The sequence below is a fragment of the Carcharodon carcharias genome, chromosome 9 (genome assembly GCF_017639515.1).
Source record: "Carcharodon carcharias isolate sCarCar2 chromosome 9, sCarCar2.pri, whole genome shotgun sequence".
Lineage (NCBI taxonomy): Eukaryota > Metazoa > Chordata > Chondrichthyes > Lamniformes > Lamnidae > Carcharodon > Carcharodon carcharias.
In genome coordinates, this window is record NC_054475.1 from 123,299,258 (window position 1) to 123,324,550 (window position 25,293).

Sequence of the window (25,293 nt, forward strand, 5' to 3'; positions counted from 1 at the left end):
GCCATCCTTTTCCATTGTTCTATCTAGTAAATGACTACCTCATTATTAAAACACAGGTTACTCAAAATAAGTTTCCCATGCAGTTCATTGTGCATTTTATCAATTACGATGACCATCACATTAGACCGCATTGGTTTTATATATCATTTTATCAACTTATTAAAATAATCTAATATAGAAACATCAGTTCGGTCAATAATGAAAATATGAACTTTAATCAGTTACCTTCATCACAAAAAAACTTAAAACCTGTCCCTCGACGTTACTGCTTTTTGATAACTAGTCGCCCAATGAGGAACAGGTCAACAGTATATCAAACATCTTACAAACCTTTCCAAAAGAAAGTATTCCTTTTACCCTTGATTTCTTGTTGGGTGTGTAGGCTTTGGCATTGCTGAATATTAACCGAACATCCTTGCAGAATTCCAGAGGAGTGTCATAATTTCCTTCTTCTAGTGTTTCTTTCACTGTGTTGAAGTCCATTGGAGTATCTATGATATCCCGATAGTCCTATAAAGGGAATTGGAAGTGTAACCACATATGGCAACAAGTAACAATATTTGTATCAAATAAAGAAGATATTCCAAGTACAGATTTTTTTTCTCTCAGTTGTGAGCTGCACAGCTCTGCAGAAGTGTCACATTCTTACTCAATGGATAATCAGATTTCTAGAATCTATTTTCTCCCAGATCAATTTTGAAACTAGGCTAAATAAATTAACTCCAGGTGTGAGGTAGCATTTACACCATAACATCAACCTGAATTTGGAATCACACTCCCCACCCCATCCATTAGCAAAGTGAAACAAGCAAGACACCTTGGAGTAGTGTGCTCCGGCCTTAATATTCAATATAGGTTTAGCAAAAAAAGTTGCACTTGCCTGCCATTAGCAAAGCTCCAGGTGCTGATGCTATATTGCCTGAACTCAAGCATGGAAAGCAGCACTCCTGCAGCATTTGCAGAACTTCTCTGCCTCTGCTATAGAGGTGGCAGTGTCCCAGGATATGCACGATTCAAAGATTGTACAACAAAGACAACTGCAGATATTGCAACTATCGAGGCATCTTGCTGCTGAGCATTGTGGCAAAGATATTCGTCCATGTTGCACTTGTCAGACTGTAGATCCTGTCTGAACACATCTACCTGAATCCCAATATGGTTCCAGAATTAGAAGATCCGCAATTGACATGATCTTCTCAGTCCGGCAGCTGCAAGAGAAACGTCATGACCAAAGGAGGCTACTATATATTGCCTTCATTAACCTCACCATATGAGTAGAGGCAGCCTATTTAAGCTGATGGAGAAAATTGGTTGCCCTCTGAAGCTGCTCAGTGTGATCTTCTCTTCCAGTGATATGAGGAGATAAGGTCAGCTTTGACATGGCAACAATGAAACCATCTGAGATCTACAGTGGGATCAAACAGGGTTGTGTTCTGGTGTCGACACTCTTTGGCATATTATTCTCTGTGCTACTGTCGTATACTTCATCTAAGAGGGTGCCAACTTACGCACCAGAACTGATGGGGAGTTGTTCAGCCTTGCCTGCCTGAGATCCAAGATAAAAAGGTGCAACAAGTCCTAATCAGAAAGTTGCTCTACACTAATGATGTCATACTGAGGAATATCTTCAGTGGAAAATGGACAGACTCTGATACCTGTAAAGAGTTTGGTTTGAGCATTAGTATCAGGAAGACAAATGTCATGGTCCAGGATATTGCCATACTGCCATCAATCAGCACTGAATATGCCGCTGTATATTGTTAATAGCTTCATATATCCAGATTCCACAATCACCACAATCTGAAATCAACACACGCATCGCAAAAGCTGTAGCTGTTTTGTCCAAATCGAGTAAGAGCGCGTAGAACAACAGCAACCTGACCAAGAACACCAAACTGTGAGCTGACCAATCTGAGTCCTCAGTGCACTCCTCTACAGTAGTGATTGAACAACATATGCTATGCAGGAGAAAAAGCTGAATAATTTCCACCGTCGTTGTTTCAGATGTATTCTTGGTACCAGAGTCACCAACTCAAGAGGTCCTGGAGCACGTCAATTCCAGCAGTACACATTCATTGCTAAGTGAACCACTTCTGCATTGACTCGGCCAAATTTACTGGATGGATGATAGCCAAACATCCAAACCTCTGTATGGTGAACTAGCCACTGGATCAAGACCTGCTGGAAATCCACATTTCCACTACAAGGACACCTACGAGCGAGATATGAAGATGGCAGGCATTTGACACTGATAAATGGGAGACAGTCCTGGCCGTTGTGACCTCTGGCAACTGACTGTGTGGAAGGGCACTGGAAAGGGAGAAACTGAAAGCGCAGCTGGCTGAAAGAGGGCCCAGAGAAAAACCATGGCCAGGGAATCCTGCACCTCCTCAGCAGCAAATGCAGCAGAAACTACCATGCTAGAGTGGGGCTCCTGAGCCATACAAGGTGATATTTAACAAAGTTGACCACCAAGGTGCAAACATCGCTTCATTAGACAGGAGATAGTTTTGCTGATCTACAGCTTTACACCATAAGAGCAATTAGAATCTGGAGTCAAACATCATCCAACAGCAAAGCAAATTGGGCAAGGCCCTAGAGTCTCATGCCACTGCTTTGGAATCAGCTTTGGCCTGGCTTTTTTTTTATTCTTTCGCACAATGTGGCTGTTGCTGGCTAGGCCAGCATTTGCTGCCCATCCCTAATTGCCCTTGAAAAGGACAATATCCAATGTAGGTTCTCAATAATATGAAGTTGCAACTGCTTCACATCAATGCTAACGTTGTTATGTAACCACACCTTAAAAAAAATGCTCTACAACACCTGCCATGGGCATGCTTTATTTTAACCTGCAAAACTGCCCTTTACTTCTTTTGAACTATATTGTTATATTTTATCATTCATTAGGATGGAGGTTAACTGCCTAATTGACACTGGATGCGTGCAGCTCCAACAACACTCAAGAAACTTGACACCATCCAAGACAAAGCAGCCCACTTGATTAGGGCCCCATCCACAAATATTCACTCCCTCCACCCCCGATACACAGTGGCAGCAGTGTGTACCATGTACAAGATGCACTGCACAAACTCACCAGGCCTCCTTAGACAGAACCTTCCAAACCCACAACCATTACCATCTAGGAGGGCAAGGGCAGCAAATGCATGGGAACACAACCACCTGAAATTCCCCTCCAAACCACAGGACATCCTGACTTGGAAATATATCGCCGTTCCTTCATTGTCACAATCAAACTCCTGGTACACTCTCTCCCTAACAGCACTGTAGGCGTACCTAAACCACATGGACTGCAGCGGTTCAAGAAGGCAAATCACCACCACGTCTCAAGGGCAATTAGGGACGGGCAATAAATGCTTGCTTAGCCAGCAACACCCAAATCCCATGAATGATTAAAGATTTTTCTATTAAACCCTTCAGTAAAAAATTTGAAGCTGTAAACAGAATAACAGATCACTTGAACCATTGTTAAGTGAGAGGGTGCCGTGTTTTGTAAGGAAATTAATACTAAACCATGTAAAAAAAAAGTCTGCTTTAAGGTGAAGCATATCCCTTTAAATGCTATAGACACATCCTAAGCAGAAACTTAACAGCTACGGGAACTTTAAAATTGTAATAATTTCAACAAAAAAAAAAATACACCACATACAGGATATGCAAAGAGATCCACCGGTTGTCTAAAAGGTTCAGAGTCCTCGCACTGAAACATGAGATTCAGAAACTCTTTGCACTGTTCTTTCCAAGCATTCACATCAATGCTGAATGCTGGTCTTCTGTTCAATTGCCTTGGAAGCCGGTGCTGAGTTAAAAAAAAAAATACACTTAATTAAAGACAAATAACTTAGTTGGAGTTGGGAGGGTAAACTGATTGCACTTTATAAACTATAATTTTCAGGGGATGATGGTGGCATAGTGGTATTGTAACTGAACTAGTAATCCAGAAACCCAGGCTAATGTTCTGGGACATGGGTTTAAATCCCACCATGCTGGTGGAATTTGAATTAAAATGAACAAAATCTGGAATTAGAAGCTATTCTCAAGTAATGGTGACCATGAGAACATTCCGATTTTTGTAAAAACCATCTGGTTCACAAATGTCCTTTAGGGTTGGAAATCTGCCATCCTTATCTAGCCTGGCCTACATGTGACTCCAGGTCCACAGTAATGTGGTTGACTCTTAATTGCCCTCTGAAATGCCCTTTCAAAGGCAATTAGAGATGGGCAACAAATGCTGGCCTTGCTAGTGATGCCCACATCCCATGAAAGAATAAAAAAAGGGAAGTCCCTCTTTATGGTGAAGGAACAAAGGAGCAGCATGAACAAAGAATGAAAAGGCTGTTTTACATTTTTTTAGGAGAAATAAGTAGTAACTTCATCAGTCTTCCACATCAAGTGGGGAACTGCAATCAATGGAAGCACGGGTGAGAATTTTAAAATTAGCAGGACTGTAATGAATAAGGTGAAGCTAGTGAAAATTCTTAGGAATAGCTGAGGCTACGTTGTTATGAGATAAGGGTGCAATGCAGGATACAGAACAAAAGGTAACAATTTTGTATACTGAAACAGGTGGACAGGAAAATCAACCTAACAAAACAGTACAATGACAAAGTTTGAAACAGGTGTGTGCTTTTATACTCACTATTGTGTCTGAGGAGGTCCCAGGAGCATCAGAATCTAGTTCTGCAGTTTGTTCCTAGTTTTATTTAAAGAAGTTAAAATTAAAAAAGTGTATCCAAGTTAATTTTATTAAAATTGTATATTTTACAGATTAACTTTACTCAGGCAATAGGTCTGCTTGTATCTTTTGCTAAATATTATACTTTTATCCTGTAACATCTAATGACAGTAAATGGAATTGTTTAAAAAATTTTATGAATGTCGAAGTTCATCAGCCGAGAGGCTGGAAGTTTTGGAAAAGTGAGCCTCAGTCAACTCCTTTACAAACACAACAACAGCACTGTCATAAAAACAGAATTACCTGGAAAAACTCAGCAGGTCTGGCAGCATCGGCGGAGAAGAAAAGAGTTGACGTTTCGAGTCCTCATGACCCGACTGATGCTGCCAGACCTGCTGAGTTTTTCCAGGTAATTCTGTTTTTGTTTTGGATTTCCAGCATCCGCAGTTTTTTTGTTCTTATCAGCACTGTCATGGTCAACATTAATGCTGGACACTATGGCAGGAAAGCAATTTCTACATCTGGTTCAGAACAGATTCTGAACACTGACAGCCAATGCCATGGTGATTGGAGTATCATTACATCAATTTATAGAATTATAGAAATTTACAGCACGGAAGGAGGTTGTTTGGCCCACTGTGTCCATGCTGGCTGATAAGGAGTCATCCAACTTAATCCACTCCCTGGCTCTTAGTCTGTAGACTTGTAGGTCCTGGCACTTCCGAGTGCATATCTAAGCACTTTTTAAATGGGATGAAGATTTCTGCTTCCACCACCCTTTCAAGCAAGGAGTTCCAGACCCCCACCAGTGTGATTAAAAAAAAACTTCCCTCCAATCCCCTCTCAACCTTCTACCTTTTACCCAAAATCAATGCTCTCATTCAACCAAGGGGAATAGGGACTTCTTGTCCACTCTACTTAGACCCTTCACAACTTTATACACCAGTTAGGTTTACCGAGTCTCCACTATTTTAAAGAAAACCACACTAGCTGAACCAATCTTTCCTCAATTAAAATTCTCCATTCCTGGCAACACCCTGGTAAATCTCCTTTGAGCCCTCTCTAATGCACATCTTTCCTAGACGTGGTGACAAGAACTGCATGCAGTTATCCAGCTGTGGCCAAACCAGTGTTTTATACAGTTCCTGCATAATCTACCTGCTCTTATATTCTGTGCCTCAGCTAATAAAGACAAGCATCCCGTTTACCTTCTTGACGACCTGATCTACCTGTCCAGCTATTTTCAAGGATCTGTGGACATGCACTCTAATTCCCTCTACACCTTTCGGTATTTTACCATTTACTGTGTATTTTCTTGCCTTGTTAGCCTTCCCCAAATGCATTACCTCACATACATCGTTTCCTCTGGGACACCCTGGTCCACTCCTCCATCACCCCCTACACCTCAATCCCCTCCCTCTGTACCTTCCCATGCAACCGCAGAAGCTGCAACACCTGCCCCTTTCCTTCCCCCCTCCTCACCGCCCAAGGGCCCAAACACTCCTTTCAAGTGAAGCAGCATTTCACTTGCACTTCCCTCAATTTAGTCTACTGCATTCGCTGCTCCAAATGCAGTGTCTTCTACATTGGAGAGACCAAACGCAGACTGGGTGACCGCTTTGCGGAACACCTTTGGTCTGTCCGCAAGGATGATCCAGACCTGCCTGTTGCTTGCCATTTCAACACACTACCCTGCTCTCATACCCACATGCCCATCCTTGACCTGCTGCAATGTCCCAGTGAAGCTCAACACAAACTGGAGGAACAGCACCTCATCTTCCAACAAGGCACTTTGCACCCTTCCAGACTTAACATTGAGTTCAACAACTTCAGATCATGATCTCTCTCCTCCATCCCCACCCCCTTTCCAATCCCCCCTTTTCCAATAAATTATAATTATTTTTTTAAAAAATATATTTTTCTTTTCCCACCTAATTCCATTATTTTTAAATGTATTTCCACGCATTGTTTTATCTTTACCTTTTAGCCTATTTCGATCCCTCCCCCCCCACCCCACCCCACCCGGGCTATCTGTCACTTGCTCGCCTGCTTTCTACCCTTAATGTCATCGTTAGCATATTCCTTAGCTAATATCACCACCATCAACACCCCTTTGTCCTTTTGTCTATGACATCTTTGGCAACCTGTTCTTTGCCTCCATCTATCACTGGCCCTCTATCCAGCTCTACCTGTCCCAACCCCCTCAACCAGCTTACATTTCACCTCATTTCAATGTTTCTTAGTTCTGATGAAAAGTCATATGGACTTGAAACACTAACTGTATTCCTCTCCGTAGATGCTGTCAGACCTGCTGAGTTTTTCCAGCTATTTTTGTTTTTGTTGCATTACCTCACACTTCACCAGATTGAACTCCAGCTGCCGCTGTGCTGCTTACCTGACTAGTCCGTTAATTATCTTCCTGCAGTCTATACATTTCTTCTTCATAGTCAACCATACAGTCAATGTTTCCATCAGCTGCAAACTTCTTAATTATACCCACAAAACATATGCCCAAGTCCTTGATATATACCACAAAAAGCAAGGGACCTTGTACGGAGTCTTGGAAATAGCCTTCTAAACATAAAAATACCCTACCAACCATTAAGCTTTGCTTAATAAAAAACAGAAAATGCTTTAAAAGCTCAGCAGGTCTGGCAGCATCTATGGAGAGAGAAAGAGAGTTAAAGTTTTGAGTCCAATATGACTCATCTTTGGAACTCGTAATACCCTTTGCTTCCTGTGTCTGAGCCAATTTTGGATCCAACTTGCCACTGTGCTTTGGATCGTATAGGCTTTTATTTCCTTGACCAGTCTGCCATGTAGGACCTATCACAAGCCTTGCTAAAATCCTTAGGGACTACGTCAAATGCACTACTCTCATCAATCCTCGTTTTTCCTCAAAAAAAAATCAATGTTAGCTAGTAACGACTCACCCTTGATAAATCCATGCTGTCTTTAATTAATATTTGTCTTTCCAAATGAAGATTGATCCTGTCACTCAATTTTTTTCCCCAATAATTTTCTTACCACCAAGATTAGGCTAACTGACCTACAATTACTCAGTCTTTCCCTTTCTCCCTTTTTAAACAATGACATATTAGGTGCCCCCCAGCCTTCTGATACCACAGCTGTAGGCAGAGACAATTACAAAAATTATGGTCAGAGCCCTCACTATTTCTTCTCTTGCCAGCCTAGAATACATTTCACCCAGGCCTGGGGATTTATCCAATTTTCTTCAATGTCAAACAAAACTCCTTAATTCTGCCTCCCCTACTATGTTAATTTCATTTAATGTTACACACTCCTCCCCACAATTATAATGTCTCTATCATCGCTCTCTTTTGGGAAAACTGATGCAAAGTACTCATTAAGAACCATACCCATGTCCTTCACTCTACACACGGGTTACCCTTATGGTCCCTAATAGGCCTTACTCTTTCGTTAGTTATTGTTTTGCTCTTTATGTATTCAAGAAAAACAAACTTTGGATTTTTCTTGATTTTACTTGCCAATATCTTTTTCATGCCCTCTCTTTGTTTTTCAAATTTCTTTTATAATTTTGCCCTACGCTTTAAACTCTAGGTTGTTTTGGCAGTATTGAGCTCCGGGCACCTGAACTCAACATCCCTTCTTTTCATTATGCTCTCCTTTAAGCTGCTTGACATCAAGGGGCTCCGGATTTGTTAGTCCTACCCTTTTACTTTAAAGAAACAACCTTGCTCTGAGCCCTCCATCTCTTCCTTAAATGTCTCTCACTGATCTGGCATTCAAGCAGCTGTTTTCAGTCCACTTTAGCTAAATCACATCTCGGCTTCATAAAACTGTTTCCCTGGTTGAAAGCCTTTATTCCTGGTCTCTCTTTATCCTTTTCCATAACTACACTAAATTTAACTGAGTTTTGATCACTTCCACCAAAATGCTCCCTAACGGTTACACCTTCCACCAGCCCAGTTTCATTCTCTAAAATGAAGTCGAGAATTGCCCCATGCCTCCCACGCCTTCTGACATTGGCTAAAAAAAATTCTCCTGAATGCATTAAGAATTCTGCTCCCGCTGTACCACCCACAACAATTCTATCTCAGTTAATATTTGGGTAGTTGAAATTGCCCACTATTACTGCACTATTATTTTTGCACTTCCTCAGAGATTTGCCTACATTTCCCTCTGGTGTTTTGGGGGGGGTCTATACTACACACCCAGTGGTGTATGGCCCCTTTTTCATTCTTCAGTTCAACCCATATGGCCTCATTTGATGATACTTCGACCATATCATCTCTTCTTACAACTATAACAGTTTCTTTAATCAATTTTGCAATACCCGCATTCTTTTTTATCCCCTCAATTTCATCTGAAAACTAACAAAGAATGTTGATGGGCTATTCCTGCCCTTCTTTCAGCCTTATCTCAATAATAACTAAATCATATTCCCACAGGTCAATTTGTGCTCTCAGCTCATCTGCCTTATTCCTTAGACTTCCAATAAAATATACACTATTTAGCAATAATAAACGCCCTTGTTTTCTATTTCCTAGCCTTTGTTTCATCTGTCTTCCAACATTTTCTGCCTTTCATTTCCAACTTCTCTTCCCTTCATTCCGAATTTCTCAGGTTCCCATCCCCCTGTTAAACCAGTTTAAATTCCCAACTACACTAGCAACCCCCCTGGGCAAGGATATTAGGCCCCATCCTGTTGAGATGCAACCTGTCCAGCTTGTACCTAGGAGTCCCAATGTCTTAGGGATCTAATCCCCTTCCTCCTGCACCATCTCTCCAGGCATGTATGCATTGGCTCTATTTTCCTATTTCTGCACTCACTAGCACATGGCACTGGTGTCATGAAATCCATTGAACTGTGTGTCCCTGGGGGTTAAATTAGCAGGCTGTAGAGAAACTCACCAAAGCTCCTTAGGCAGAACCTGCCAAACCCAGACCCCTACCAGCTAGAAGGACAAGGGCAGAAGATACATGGGAACACCACCACCTGCAAGGTCACCCCCCAAGCTGCTCACCATCCCAATTTGGAAATATATTGCCATTCCTTTACTGTCATTGCATCAAAATCCTGGAACTCCCTTCCTAACAACACAGTGGCTGTACCTATACTTTGTGGACTGGAGAGGTTCAAGAAAGCAGCTCACCACCACCTTCCCAAGGGCAATTAGGGATGGGCAAGAAATGCAGGCCTAGCCCACATCCCATAAATCAATAAAAAATTGTAACATTTATGATACAGGGTGTTCCAATACTTGTTACATTGATTTCTGCCTAGTAACAGATGATGGCATAGTGGCACCATCACTGGACTCGTAATCTAGAGGCCCAGGCTAATGCTCTGGTGACACAGGTTCAAATCCCACCATGGCAGTTGGTAGAATTTAAGTTCAATTAATAAGTCTGGAATTGAAATCTAGTCTCAGTGATGGTGACCATGACAACTATTATCGATTGTCGTAAAAACCCATCTGGTTCACTAATGCCTTTTTGGGAAAGAAATTTGCCATCCTTACCCGGTCTGGCCTACATGTGACTCCAGATCTACAGCAATGTGGCTCTTAACTGCCCTCTGAAATGGTCCTAGCAAGCCACTCAGTTCAAGAGCAATTAGGTATGGGCAACAAATGCTGGCCTTGTCAGCAACACTCTCATCCCATGAAAGAGTAAAAAAAACAATGGTGAGACCATCTAGGAGTGTTTTGATAGATCAATAGATCGGTTCAACAGCTCTTCTTGAGGCAGTTTCAGGGAGACTGGCAGCCAACAAGTGCCAGAGATGGGGACAGGCAGACGTTCCAGTTAAGTGGAGTTAAAAAGTTAGAAAGAGATACAGAAACAGGTCCCAGTTAAAAGAAAGGAACAGAGAAACAGGCTGCAACTTAAAAGAGCGAGCTGCGGGGAGCAGACTTTAAGTAAAGAGGGCAAAGGTTCTGCTTGACATGGCCACAGATCCGAAACTGTGCTTATAAGCTAGTGTTCGAGTTCGAGGAATTTAGGGAAAAGGAATCTCAGAAGGTGAGAATGAAGCCCTGTAAGGTGGGAGTGATATTTGGAGAGAATTCCAAGGCAGGATCTTCAAATGTGGAGATTGGAAACCCTTGTGAAAAAGACGAAGTTTCATTGAGATTAGTTGGCTCACAATGTGACGGGCGTCTGGGTGGGGTGTTGAGAAATCCATGGAATCGGACTTCATTCTACCCTGAATGTTAGAGTACAAGGCTGATTTGTAAATTGTTTTATCTTTCTGAACTTGCATAGTAAAGTTTCTTTTCATTTGTTCAAAGCCCGTGGAATCTTCTGGCTTTATTCCAAAAGGAGGTGTCTTGAGAATCTCAACCTTTAACTATTTAAACAAAATGTTCCTGGTCCCAAACTGGACATCGCCCCGCATCCCAGGGTCTGGCCAAGGATCATAACACAGAATGCAATCAATCAGAGGATTACTATGCCTTTGAGGTCCTGCTTTTCTATTTCTCTCCTAACTCTCTCAACACTGTCTTACATTGATATAGTGCCCTTAATGTAATAAAACAGCCAAAATGTTTCGCAGGAGCATTATAAAATATGACACAGAGACGCATGAGGTGGTATTAGGTCAGGTGACCAAAGGCTTGGTCAAAAAGGTTCTTAAAGGGGGAAAGTGAAATAGTTAAAGAGGTACAAGGAGGGAACTCAGAGGTTAAGGCCTAGACAATGGAAGGCACAACCACCAATTGTGGAGATGAAGCGAATATTTACCAAGGAAAGCCTCAGTTCAACAACAGCTGGTTGTCCTACTGGAGGAGATAACTACTAATTGACATCTTAGTACTCATTCAATAATAGTTTCTAGTTTAAACTTGAAAAGAATATGCCAGCTCCAGTAGATCCCAAGGTCTTCTCCTCAGTTTGGTGTTTATTTCCTACATTGTAAGTGGTTTCACTTCAAAAATTCTTTGTTGGCTGTAAGGACCCTTTCATGACTGGCCCATAAAATAGCCAGGACCTGTACTTAACTCATGCCATCACTGCTGCCACCGCTGTTACATGGAAAGGCAGAAGAACAAGGTGAGGGGGCAGGAATTGAGCTGGAAGAGAAATACTAAGCACTGCCGAATTCTATCTTAGGACAAAAAGAGAAGAGGAAGCCCTGGCTATATCCAGGAGGGATTTAACTTCTGGGGTGGTGCCAAAAAAGTCAGTGGAGAACCATTAGTAAATGTAACAAGGCATGGGCTCAGTTAAGAGAAGTGGCATGTATTGTTGACAAGAATAAATAAAATGGAATAAGAGAGGAGAGAGCTTAGCTTGGCCAAAGGATGGTTGTCCCTAAGCTTCCCTTCTCCTAATGTCAATGTTGCAGCCAAAACATGGGCCAAAGAATGACTAAGCCAAACTGGATGACATAGGCAGACCATACAGTTCTGACAATCATGAGCAAATTGAAATTCGGATCCTACTCACTGACATTCAGTTATGTTCTGGTCTGGAGGAGGGAAATAGTCAGGGCTAGGGCCCTGATGGCTATAAGGATATCTGGCTGTTGGCTGGCATCATGTTCAGTGCTTGAGAGAGTGTTTTCTATTAGAGGTTGCCTTGCTTTGATGCTATCAGAATCTTCAGGCTTGTAGACCTGCCTTGAGGACTTGACTGCATTAAAAGAGGAAGCTGTCATTCCACATTCAAAAGATTACCAAAAGATGAAATATGGAAGTTTAACAGGTAGGAAGGGACAATGGAAGCTAACTCTAGGTACTGGAGTGGAAGTGAATTTGAAATCTATACCAAGAGTCTTGCAGCTATCATAGAAATGAACAGCACAGGAGGCGGCCATTCAACCCATTGTATCTGTACTGGTTCCTGTAAAGAGCAGTCAGATTTAGTCCCACATCCCGCTTTTTGTCCATAACACTAAGTTTCTCATTCTCAAATAACTTCCAATTCAGTTTTAAAATTACTTGGGGAATCAGATTCCACCACCATTTTAGTTACAGCATTCAAGATCCTGACAACCCAGTGAAAAAATTTTGCCTTGTCTCCCCTCTAAATCTATGACCTCTGGAAAGTGACCCACTCAAAGATTAGATTTCCTCTACCTACTCTATCAAAGCTTCTCATCACCTTGAAAACCTCTATTAGGTCACCTGTATTCTTCTCTGTTCCAATGAGGACAGTCTTAACTTGTCCAACCTCGCCCCATAATTGAAGTTAAGTGTGTTACACAATCATCATCACCTATTGGGAAAATATCTATTTGACTTGAACTAAACAGGAAGTTATTCCAATTTCCAAAATCCCTTTTTTGGTGAATTTGATTTTGAGTGGACCCTATCTCTAATCTCTTAGATAAAGTAAACCAAGTTAGTTTGATAACTTTTGATGCGAGTGTAGTTAATAATCCAACCTCTTAGAAAGATATCTTACCTTGTCATTTTCATCACTGCTAAGTTCCTCTCTCTTAACTTTCTCATAAAGCTCTAATATACTGGTGCAGCTCTGATCCCTACAAATACAAAAAATTCAGCTGGTAAACCATGGGGTAAAATCAAACATTATGAACAACAAAGTTTGCTGTGTCTATCAAAGAAACCAACTCACCCAATAAACTGAAGTAAGACATCTGTAATTAATTTTGCAGACTTGACAATTGGACTATCAAGCTCATTGAAAGTCCTAGCATTATGTTCAATGTATCTTACTTCCCACATCAGGGCAGAAACTGTCCTATAATTCAGATGTTAAGAAGTTAATAGCATGTCTACTGTCAACCCAGCACAGTTTACAACCTCACTGTAAAATGTTCCAATTAGTGTTGTAAGTACTATTTTTTTCACTTTATTGCTAGTCATCGACAAGAAATAAAACCAAACATATTGTGATGACATTGGTTTAATACACACAACACTCAATTGCCAACTTCAGCTAATTTGGTCATCAGCAAGAGAGAAGAGACTTGAAAGAAAGGAGACAGCTGGCACATCTAAAAAAATCCAGAGTTGGTAACAAAAGTGTTCGCCAAGTAGTGCAAAGATTAAGTGTTACACCAAACAAAACATTCTAACTAAAAACAGAAAATGCTGGAAGAACTCAGCAGGTCTGGCAGCATCTGTGGAGAGAGGAACAGAGTTAACATTTTGTGTGTGTGACTCTTCTTGACCATAATACTAGGAGTTTCAGTGAGCTCTGAGGAGTCATACGGACTTGAAACATGAACTCTGTTTCTCTCTCTTAGATGCTGCCAGACCTGCTGAGTTCTATCTAGCATTTTCTGTTTTAGTTCTGATTTCCAGCACCCACAGTATTTTGCTTTTAAAACATTCTACCTGCTTTACAACATAATCACTAATGAACAGAAACACAAAATTGTTTTGAGAAAGGGGAAAAATTGCCAGAAAAGTCGACCAAAGGCTAAACATAAAAAGATACTTTTCCCTATGTCAAAACAACAATAACAAACACCATTTGAGGATATAGAGAAAGGAAAAGCGTGGTCCCAGACAAAACATCTAACTGAATGGAACAGGTGGGATCAAACAACATTCACAAGCGTTTTGAATGACAAATACACCCCCAAAAAAGGGTAATGTGACACACTGCAGTACCGAAGAACAGATCTTTGGATTGGCAGGATACTGCTTCAGCATCCTCCTCCTAACCACAGTTAATCTCAGCTACACTTCTCTTGAGCAAGGTGGAGTGGGCAATAAATTACAACAAATGTTATCATTCACAATGACATTGTCCTAGGTCTGCAAGTAGGTTCACTCAACTCCAAGTGGTATGTAGGGTAATAAGGAAGCAGAATTATTCTAAGCCATTGTGCAACTTGAATTTGTGACAGTAATACATCTCTGTGGCTGACGCCTCTTGATAATGTCTCGATTGGTTTTCTTCTCATAAAACTTTCATAGCAGTTTTAACAGTAATCACATCTTAGAGTGTGATTAAAAGAATGGGCTTCCTCTGTCCCCCTTTAGAGGCAGATCCTAATTAAATATATGGAAATAGGTTCATTAGAACATTGACATTTCTGGTATGTCTGGTCTAGAAACCAAACATACTGATGATATTCATTTGGCAGGAAGTTGACTAATGAAATAATATGTGCTCAAAAATTCTAATGCTGTTGCTGAAGTGTTCAAAGTAGATTTCTGTATTAATGTTAAGAAATAAATTTCAGAAAATATTTTTGAAAGGAAATCTCAATCTTGTCTTTCCCCCATTGGATATCTGGGTGAACCTGTTTGTGTACGGAGCATACACTGAGGAACAACAGGATTAAAAGAAAATAAAATCTGCTTTAACTGGTAACAGAACTGTGATCCATGAATAAAACATGACTTGCCTTTGATAATCAGTTTCATTAAACTTGCGCATAACCACATAAAACAATATGAGAAACAATGTGAATATATGGTGGAAAACAAATGATTGGAACCCTGAAATTAAACCATCAATGCAAGCATAAGTTCATTTTTCCACTAAAATAATAGAGAAGGGAATTCAGATTAAAGTCTTTGAAGGCAGAAATTCAGTTTTGGGGAAGTGGAGGGGGGACACAGGAGGGGATTGTAGAGCATGGAGCAAAACAGAGTGCTGTTTTGGATTGGCCACACACACTACTCAGCAATTAATTCTTAACCTACTGACTGCAACAGAACTGAATGTCAGGCACTGCGTATAATGCGTGGCCAATCCCGAATCTCGTATTTTGTCCCACTGACAGAGAAAACATTTCTACCCCTTTTAAGTTTTTATCTGCTAACACTTCACAGCATACTTCAGCACATAGGTGCTTACATTCAGAAATACACTGGATTGGTATCCAGAGGTCATAAATTCACATTCCATCAGAGATAAGAATGCATTTGAAATGGGATTCAATAAACCTCGTAATTTGTCCATTAATATTCTTCAGGTAAGAAATCTATTACCCAGCTCAGTCCGGTTTACACATGATTCTAGTCCCACACTGTGTACTGGAATCTTTAACACGCTGTGAAGTTGCTCAATTGTTTAAAGAAAGCTTTCCCATCACCCCCCTTTTCAGGGCAATGAGGAATGGGGAACAAATGCAAAGGACTGAACTGAAGCAAACCTTTTTGCTGAAGCAGAAATGAAAACCCACCTATAAAACCCGTTTTCTAATTTCTTCTTGATGGTGCTTAGGTCTGTTGGATATGCAATCACAGTGCAATACAATGGGTAGGCACAGAGATCCACAGGAGCACAAAAAGGTGCAGCCATTTCTGTCAAATTAATTAAAATTTGTATAATTACTATTTGTTGAATTTCTCTAAAACAAACATTTATCTTTCGAACATCTGAACTATGACATAAAACTATGACAGAAAATTCAGAAAGCTGAATTTTAAACTTATCTACACAATAGATTGAATTTATGGTTTAAAATTTAAATTCAATTGCATTGGGCAATTACCAAGTGTAAGCAGTTGATCGATTCCCTGAATGACACGTTTATGTTCTTCATCTGCAGAGCCGGATCCCCATTCACCCTCCTGAGGTTTATATAACAAGTCTTTAAGCTCCTCTGGAGTGACAGGGACACTGGCACCAATTTCTTCAGGATAGGTAGCTGCAAAACCACACATCATTGATGCAAAAAGGTAGTTGTTTTGCATATTAAAAAGACATTTATCCTTAGATTCCATCAAACAGATTCAAACTCCTTTATAATTATATTAAAATACAGTAAACTGAAGCAAAGCTATACTAAATAGCAGTTTTGCAACTGTTGGAAGTGCATCTCATTTGTGAGGTATTAACTTTGAAATAGACTAATTGCTGTGACATCATAACTGATTAATGTAATTTGGATCAGAACTGCAAATTACAAAACTTGATTTTGTGGGAAAGCATTCTACAATGGCTCCTACAACAACTTTTTCTTTACCTGTGATTCTAAAATGTACGTAAACAGGGAAAATTACCCAAATTTATTAAAATAAAATCATTTTAAATCAGATACACAAAGGACAGTGCAGGAATACCATGTACAATTAATTATATTGCTTTTTAGGCATTTTTAATACTGTACTGTCAAAATTAATTTAAATGGCCTACCATTGTCAGGAATTTGTTCCATGTCCCAAGGGCTCATCTTTTCCAACTCATTATTATCCCAGCTAGAAACACAACAGAACAATTTAAAAGATTTTGAAATGCAGACTCAAAGCTTTGAAGATTGTGCATTAGGTCCTGCCACAATCACTTCACATTTTAAAAGAGCTGCATCAGAACTAACTGCTACAAAGAGAGTCATTTGGACTCGAAACGTTAATTCTGTCTCTCTCCACAGATGCTGCCAGATCTGCTGAGTTTTTCCAGCATTTTCTGTTTTTCAGATTTCCAGCATCCACAGTATTTTGTTTTAATGTTACTAAATGAAGGCCGTTCAAGAGGCAAAATCTGAATCCTTTTAAACTGTGCTATCCCAGCTCAACAATTAACTTCCACCTGCAAGTCGGAGGGCTGTGGGTTCAAGTCCTCCTTGGATATGAGTATATAATTTAGGCCAACAGGACATCATAGGAGTGGTACACCAAAGATGCCATCCTTTACAGAAATGCTAAACAGCGTTCAAATTCCTGGATCCCTTGACTCAGGATGTTAAAGTTGCCACGGTAGTGTGTTCACCAGGTATCCTAGACATTATTCCACACAAGCAAAATGATAACTGGTCATTCATCTTGTTGCTTGTAAAATGGACGTGGGATTGCTTATAAACCAGTCACAGAATATCAAAGATGAAATAAGGTTCTATATAAATGCAAGCCTTCTCTTTCTCTCCTGGAAGTATAAATGTAACTGATGTATTTTCAATGTTCGATTACCAGAAGGTCTTATCTAATACCATCTCCCATTTCTCAAAAAAATGACTCAATGGTGTGGATATAGTCAACATGATTCACTTAATTCTGTAGAGCAGCTGAAACAAACAGCACTATCAATATGAAACTGGTATCCAGGCTTTTTGTTGGGTCCCAATGAGTGGCCAAAGCTTCCTGACTATCTTCAGCTGACCCAATAGTACCTGGCAAAAAAAAAACTGGAGCTAGCACTCATAGGTTATAGATCACTACTTGGATACAGCATAAGCACAAGAATGCCCATGGATTTAATAGGGGAGTAGCTTCAGGAATAGATGGACACTTTAAAAATGACAAACATGACTGTTGAAAAAATAGGGATGGGTAATTATTCTATATTATTAAATCCCCCATCACCTCTGTTGCACTTATGGTAGGTAATAGATTTAAAACTTGGTTGGTTTTGGTTACTCATATACTTTGAATCCCTGATTTGCAGTTAGGAAATTAAGAAATTAACTGAATTACAAACTTGCTAATATATTTCTAATTTTAATATTCTTCTCAGCACTTAACTAACATTGGTCAAAAAAGTTTTAAATGTCAAAAATAAGGAATCAGAATGACTACAGTATAGGAGGCTGTCATGTTTGTGCCGACTCTGCAAGAGCAACTCAGCTAGTCCCACTCACCTATGCTCTCCCCTGTAGGTTTGCAAATTTCTCTTCAGATAATTATCCAATTCCCTCCTAAAACCAAACATTCACCATTACTCTGTTTCCTGTCACTCAACCAACTTTGCAACTATGCTATCACTGTCCCTTTTATTCATTAGGACATTAACTTTGCTGACAAGCCTGTTATATGGCACTTCATTAAAATGCCTTTTGGAAGTCCGTGCACATCACAACAGCCATATTATCCTTATCAACCCTCTATTGAGTTTTTTTTTTGATAAGTCAATTTTTAGCCCATCCAGTGCCTTAACAACCTTCTCTTTTAACTATGACTTTGTGTCTGTCTTTACCAAGGGAGACACTGCCAAAGTGCTCAACCATGAACCTCAGTTCTGCCCTCAGCCTCCATGCATAGGTCTCCTCTTTGGCGCCACTCTTCCTTTTACTATTTATATGCCGATAGAAGACTTTTGGATACCCTTTTATGATAGCTGCCAATCTCTTCTCATACTGTCCCTTATCACTTCCCTCAGAACTTTGTATTCAGCCTGGTTCTCACTTGTATTATCAACTGACATTTGTCACATGCACCCAATTTTTGCTTCATCTTACTCTCGATCACTTGTCATCCAAGGAGCTCTGGTTTTGTCAGTCCTACTTTCCCCACTTTGTAGGAATGTATCTCAACTGTACCTGAAACAACAACTCTTTAGAGGCAGTCCCTTGTCCTGTCAATCTTCGATGCCAAGTTACCTGGGACAAATCTGTTCTCACCCCATTGAAATTAATTGGGGGAGGACCAATTATTTTTACTTTGGATTACTCCTTGTCACTTTCCATAATAACTTAGGGCTTATGATAGTGTGATTGTTGCTCCCTAAAGGTTCCCCTCCTGACAACTGATCCACTTGACCCACCACATTTCCCAGAGCCAGATCCGGCATTGCTCCCTTCCTTGTTGGACCAGAAACATTGATGTAGAAAATGCTCCTGAAAACACTACAGAAACTATTCCATCTTTGCCCTTTACAGTATTACTACCCTAACCTATATTGGGATAATTAACACCCTTTATAACTATGGCATAATTTTTGTACCTCTCTAATTTCTTTGCAAATTTGCTCCTCTATCTATGCCACTATGGTGGGCTCTAGAATATTCCCAGTAATGTACTGGCATCTCTAATTTTCTTAGCTCTAACCAAATAAGAGTCTGTCCTTGTCCCCTTTACAGCATCCTCTTACTCCAGCACTGTGTATTCTCAGAGGCCTCATTTAATTTAAAACAAAGTGTTGAGTAGCAAATGAGCCTAATTGAAATCTTTTCAAATGCACTTTAGTTTTAATTCCTATAAGCCATCAGAAAATTGTTACATTAAAATCTTCTTACTCCCTGTAGCAGCAGATCAAATATCAATTTCGCCACAGAAAGGTCAGTTCTCTATGTGCCATTTTCTGCTTAAATTTAAAATTTTAAACTCTAAATTTAAAAAGCAATTAAATATTCTATTTCAACATAAACATTTTGAACAAAGGGGAAGTGGAGGCGTAAGACAGGAGCCAATAGTAAGTGGGAAGTCATCCAATAAGAGTCAGGATGCCAGAGGAGCACAGCAATTGATTTGAAGTGCTGGATATCTGGAGTTGACAGTATGTATATACTAGTAAATAAATCAATCTATGAATAATACTTAGTTCCATCTCTTGATTCTGTTCAAATTAAATTTAAACATCCATGCAAGTTATTAACAACATCCAAAAGATAAGAGTTCCTCACCAAACATTGTAACATTGGAATAAACTGTCAGGATACTCGGGCTGAAAAGGTTGCTGACTCTGTACTGATCCAAACCACCAGGCATCATCTATTATACTGCGAAACTTGTCTCCTGGTAAAACAGTAACAAAACTATTTTAAACATCCCTCACAAGTACTTAACTGCGAATGCAACATGGCCTCTACCTGAACCTTTTTCATTTTTTCTGCTACTGCAAGTCTGCAGTACTACAGTTTAATAGTTCAATGTAATCAGAAATTGAAGTAACAAAACTTTAATAAATAATAGATAGCTGTGTATGCAAAGGCAGAAACTGTAATGTGTTGGATGCGAGTTACAATTTACATTCATTATGAAGCATACTGAGCCAGGGGAGATCATTATCTGTTTGAATGCAAGAAATGTGAAGATTCATCACATAAATAGCTACACTTCTTTGGCAGTGCCAAACAAATGAACACAAAACAGGCATAAACCTTCAGTGGAACACAGTGTCTCAAATCTAGCTATCCAAAAACCAGCAATATCTCCTAAATTGGCCCACTGACTAGTTATCGAATTTGCACACCTGTCTTCTTCCATGATCCAAGTGACCCTTAACCTGACCCAAACCATTCAACCCAAAAACTGGCAAGATACGATCACAAGGTTGCTGGTTTTGAGACACCGCAGCTGTACTTTAAAAAAAATTACCTCTGCATTCCTGAGGTCAACACCCAAAACAAACTTGCTCTGTATTTCTAGCATGCTATTTACATGCTCTCTCATACCAGCTTTAAAGCTTCGTTACCTCCCCAATCAATTATTGCATCCTTGCTCAATTTTAACTACCATTGTCTCCAAACACAAGTGTGCTGCGCCAGGCTATTTTGCAGTATTTCTAGTCAGCAATTGTGATGTTAAAACATTAATTTCTCAAATGTCAAGAGCAGCTGTTACTGTAATAATCCTAAATTAAAATTATGAAACAATAGTTACAATTAGAAAAAACTAATCCTGCTCAGTATCATCCCTTTCTCTATTCCATTTAACTTTACTCCTACTTCCCTAATCTTTTCATGCCTTATCTACATTATATTTTTGCACATGGTGGTGTGAGATTAGCTTCCGACCTCTTATTTGCACCATTACTAAGACTACCTATATCCAGCTTCTTAACTTCACACGATTTCACCCATCTCTCAGTTCATCTGCTGTTGAAACCCTCACTCATTCCTTTTTTACCTCCAGATTTCATTATTCCAACCCATTTCTGGCTGTACTCCCATATTCTAGACTCCATAAACTTGAGCTCATCCAAAGCTCTGCTGCTCTGCTGCCTGTGTCTTAACTCACACTAAGTGCTGTTCCCCTATCACCCCTGTGCTCTCTGACCTACATTGGCTCCTGGCCTTGAATTTAAAATTTCAAATCTTGATTTCAATCCTTCCAAGGCTTTGCCCTCCCCTATCTTTGTAATCTCCTCCAGTTCCACAACCTTCGAAATATCTGCCCTCCTCTAATTCTGGCCTCTTGAGCATCCCCAATTTTAATCACTCCATCACTTAAGCTGCCTGAGCCCTAAGCTCTGGAATACCCTCCCTTACACTATCTGCTTCTCTACCTCACTCTTTAAAATCTACCTCTGATCAAGCTTTCGGTTATCTATTTGATAACTCCTTGTTTGTTTTGGTAACATATTTGTATTATAATGTTCCTGTAAAGCACCTTGGGACACTGTATTTATATAGTGCCCTTAACATAATAAAAGTTGTGGCTGTTAGCATGCACTTCCAGCACACATTAACATTACTCCCTGTGCCTTGCTGAAAAAGCCACATTAATACTTCATATTAGAAAAAAAGTGGGCTGGATTTAATAACAGCCCGTTGCTGTAGGGACCACAGTGGCTGGTCTCACTTACTCACAGGAGACCCCCCATATCCGTCTTCCTGTGGCAGGAGAACCTATTTTGATTAAGTCAGAGGGCGAAAAGGATTGATGCGGGATTTCTGGCTGATGGTAACATGTCAATTAGGCTCATTAATGAGCTAATTGACAATTATCCGTGAGACCACCACAATTTAGTGGTGCCTCAGCGATTTAATGGGAACTGCAGACTTTCCTGATCCCACTGAAGGTCGCCCAGCAAAACCTATCTGGTTTGCTGGCAACCTCACATGAGACACGGGGTGGTCCACTCTGTGCCTGATTGAGGGATCTAGGATTTGGAAGAAGAGGGGGCCACTGTGAACCACCCCCCTGCCCTTACCTCTGATCCCCCTACCTCCTCTCCAACATCCCCCAGCCTGCCCTCTCTCACCTCTGGATGGGGGTCCCATGACATTCCTGGACTTCTGGTGGGTGTATTGCCACCAGGTAACACCACTGCTGATGATAATGAACAGCTGCCAGCCTCAATTGGCGGTAGCTCTTGCTGGGTGGGACTTCCACCACCAGGGACCTCAGTCTTGGGGAAGGCCCCATGGTAGCCACTTAAGTGCCTAAAGGGCCTTTGATTCCATCAGACCTCCCCCATGAATCTGATGGGGGGGGGGGGGTTCCCTGCCAGTTCTCTGACCAGTGGACAAGACCGCTGTTGGCCCCATAAATCCAGCCCGTTATGCCAGCTTTCACCATGTTTTTTGATCTACTAAATCACTCAAATATTTTTGAAAAATTCTCCTATGATTCTCATTTCTTCAATTTCTAATAAATAAATAAGTTGTTAAACAAAATCCATTCCAATAATTACATATTTTACAATAACAATTAAAATTATCAACTAATTTTTAATTGGCCTTCATTAAAGCTTTAAAGGCACCAAGCTTCTCCCAAAAACTGAGTTTTCAACTTCACATTTTTGTCCGCAATTGCAGGTCCTACATTGGCATGCGCACAAATCCCCAGAACGTACCTGTATCATTCAAGAAGCCAAATGCTAAATTGCTCATGTGTAACAAAACCTATTTTCTATAATTATTTGAAAGAAAAAAAGAACCAAATTTACTTTTCCTTTTTACACCTCCTGGACCTCCCTTGTCTATTACCATACATACCTCTTTTCACTTCTCTCCTTACTTTATCCTCCCAATTCCCTACCCCAACCATCTACACTCGTTCCTGCTCTCTTGCTGCTGTCCCAGGCTTCCCCTTACAGCTTCCCCATGCCTCCCTCCACGTCATCCTCAAGGTATTCAGCACTGGCTCATCATGAGTAGCAATGCCACCCGACTCTCTCACTCACTTTCCCATTCAGTGTATTAATTATTGTGCATGACTGCATGGACATCATGATTGTAACAAAAATTTGATGATACTTTCCCCCTAAATGAAGCCACCCCGCCTGGCTATACCTTCCGCCATTGTCCCCACAAAATTACTACGGTTGGAATGTGGTGCTTGTTACCCGATCACATCTTGGCCTGAACCCCTGTTTCTCTGACACTTTCTTCTCAACTAAGCACCTCATCTTTTTCCATCCCTTATTCAAAACCCGCAACCTCAAACATCCTCCAAGGACGATAAAAAGGTTCTCGCTGAATTCCTCCCTCAGCCTCTTCACCAATGGCTTCTAAGTCTGATTTTAACCTCCACCATGACTCACCATGTTCTCTCGCTTCAGAGTTCATTGCCTTATCTCCCTAAATCTTTCCGTCCATGTAAACGCCCAACTTTTATTCACAACAATCCCCCTGTCCATGCCATCTCATGTGGTCTTGCTAGTTCCATTATATCAGAGATGGGCCATTTCTGATCACTTCCTTGAATCGTTCTCCACTCTCATCCCCAATTTTACTGCCTTCTGCATCTGTCCTTGGAAAAAACCACCTCCAATTCACTTACACCTGCGTTCTCAAAATCCCAACCATCTAGCCTTTGGCCTTCTGTTCACCACATTTCTGCAGTTACTAGTTTGTTCATCTCCCCTTGAGGCTCTAGTTCCCAGTAAAACCGTTACTCTCTCACCCTGGCTGCTCCCTCTGATACAGCCCTCATCTCTGCTCCCTTAAGTCCAAGGGATGCAGACTTGAAAAGATATGGCAGACAACTGTTACAAATATCCACCTCCAGATCTGGCTGAGTACATAATGCACTACAGGCTTCTCTTCTCATATACTAAAACTGCTTATTATTCTAGGATCATCCTCACATGCAAATATAACCCCAGGCTTCTTTTCTCTAATGCAAACAGTTTTTCTTAAACCCTTCTTCCACCGTCTCCCCCACCTCCAATAATAAATGCGAGGAGCTTACAGACTCAGCTGTCTCTGCCGCCTCCTTCCCATCCACTAGCCCACCTGGCCAAATGTTCTCTAAAGCTCCCCCCTGCCCTACCTCTGAACATCTCTCTCTAGTTTCTTTCCCATCTCCCCTATGCCCTCTCTGTGCTTATCTTGTCCATGAGGCCCACCTCTTGCTTTCTCGATAATATTGTCTAACTAAAGTGCTAACTATTCAACTTCATCTCTCGGTCCCATGTTAGCAGATATTGTTAACAGTTCTCACCAGGTGCTGTTCTTCTCTCCTTTACACCTGCTGTTATCACACCTTTCCTCAACAAGCCAACTGCACCACTCCTGGAAACCACCACCCCATCTCCAACCTTACTTGTCCTCTCCCAAGTCCTTGAACATGTTGTCTCCTTCCAACTTCATGCCCACCTTTCCTGGAGTTCCATGTTTGTATCCTTCTGTTCAGGTTTCCATTCCTTTGACAGTATTGAAATGATTCACCAAAAAGTCACAAAGGTAAACTCTCTCTCTCCTTATTCTTCTCAAACTATATGCAGCTTTTGGCATGGCTAATTATACCATGCCTCTCCAACATCGTTCAGCTGGGTAGGATTGCATTCGCTTGATTCCATTATCACCTATGTAATTATAGCCAGAGGATCACTTGCAATGACTTCTCTGCCAATTCCCACACCACTCCCTCTGGTGTGCCACAAGGACCCATCCTTGACCCTTTCTATTTCTCATCAAATGTTGCCCTTCAGCAACATCATCCAAAAGCATAGCATTGGTTTTACATAAAAGCTGATAACACTCAGCTCTATCTCACTACCACCTTCCAACTGTGTATCTGCAGCATCACTATTTGCACTTCCAAGCGAATATCAGAATTTGTTTTAAAGTGATGATTGTTTCTGTCTCTACCAGGCCTTCAGGCAGTAAACTCCAAACCCCCACCTCCTACTTGGTGAAAAAATTTCCAGCTCCCCTTTAATTCTTCTGCCAATTTAAATCTACAATCCTAGTTTTTGACTTCTCTGCTTAAGGAAATATATCCTTCCTCGGGTCCTACCAAATAATTCCAGCCTATTTAATCTTTCCTCAAATCTAACATTTTCCATTCCGAGTG

General features: G+C 40.7%; 1 protein-coding gene across 4 annotated transcripts in view; it reads right to left on the bottom strand.

Moving 5' to 3' along the window:
• The window catches only part of brwd3 (bromodomain and WD repeat domain containing 3), a 104,864-nt gene that overhangs the window by 10,822 nt on the left and 68,749 nt on the right, over positions 1-25,293 (bottom strand). For 3 of the 4 annotated variants that reach the window (XM_041195341.1, XM_041195343.1, XM_041195344.1), the window contains 9 exons: positions 19,950-20,061; positions 16,751-16,812; positions 16,107-16,262; positions 15,795-15,915; positions 13,265-13,390; positions 13,091-13,169; positions 4,658-4,711; positions 3,668-3,817; positions 331-510 (listed from right to left, as the gene is read on the bottom strand). In XM_041195341.1, coding sequence (XP_041051275.1) covers positions 331-510; positions 3,668-3,817; positions 4,658-4,711; positions 13,091-13,169; positions 13,265-13,390; positions 15,795-15,915; positions 16,107-16,262; positions 16,751-16,812; positions 19,950-20,061 — 1,040 coding nt within the window. The remainder of the gene's footprint in view (positions 1-330; positions 511-3,667; positions 3,818-4,657; positions 4,712-13,090; positions 13,170-13,264; positions 13,391-15,794; positions 15,916-16,106; positions 16,263-16,750; positions 16,813-19,949; positions 20,062-25,293) is intronic. The other variant, XM_041195342.1, reaches the window with a different exon arrangement.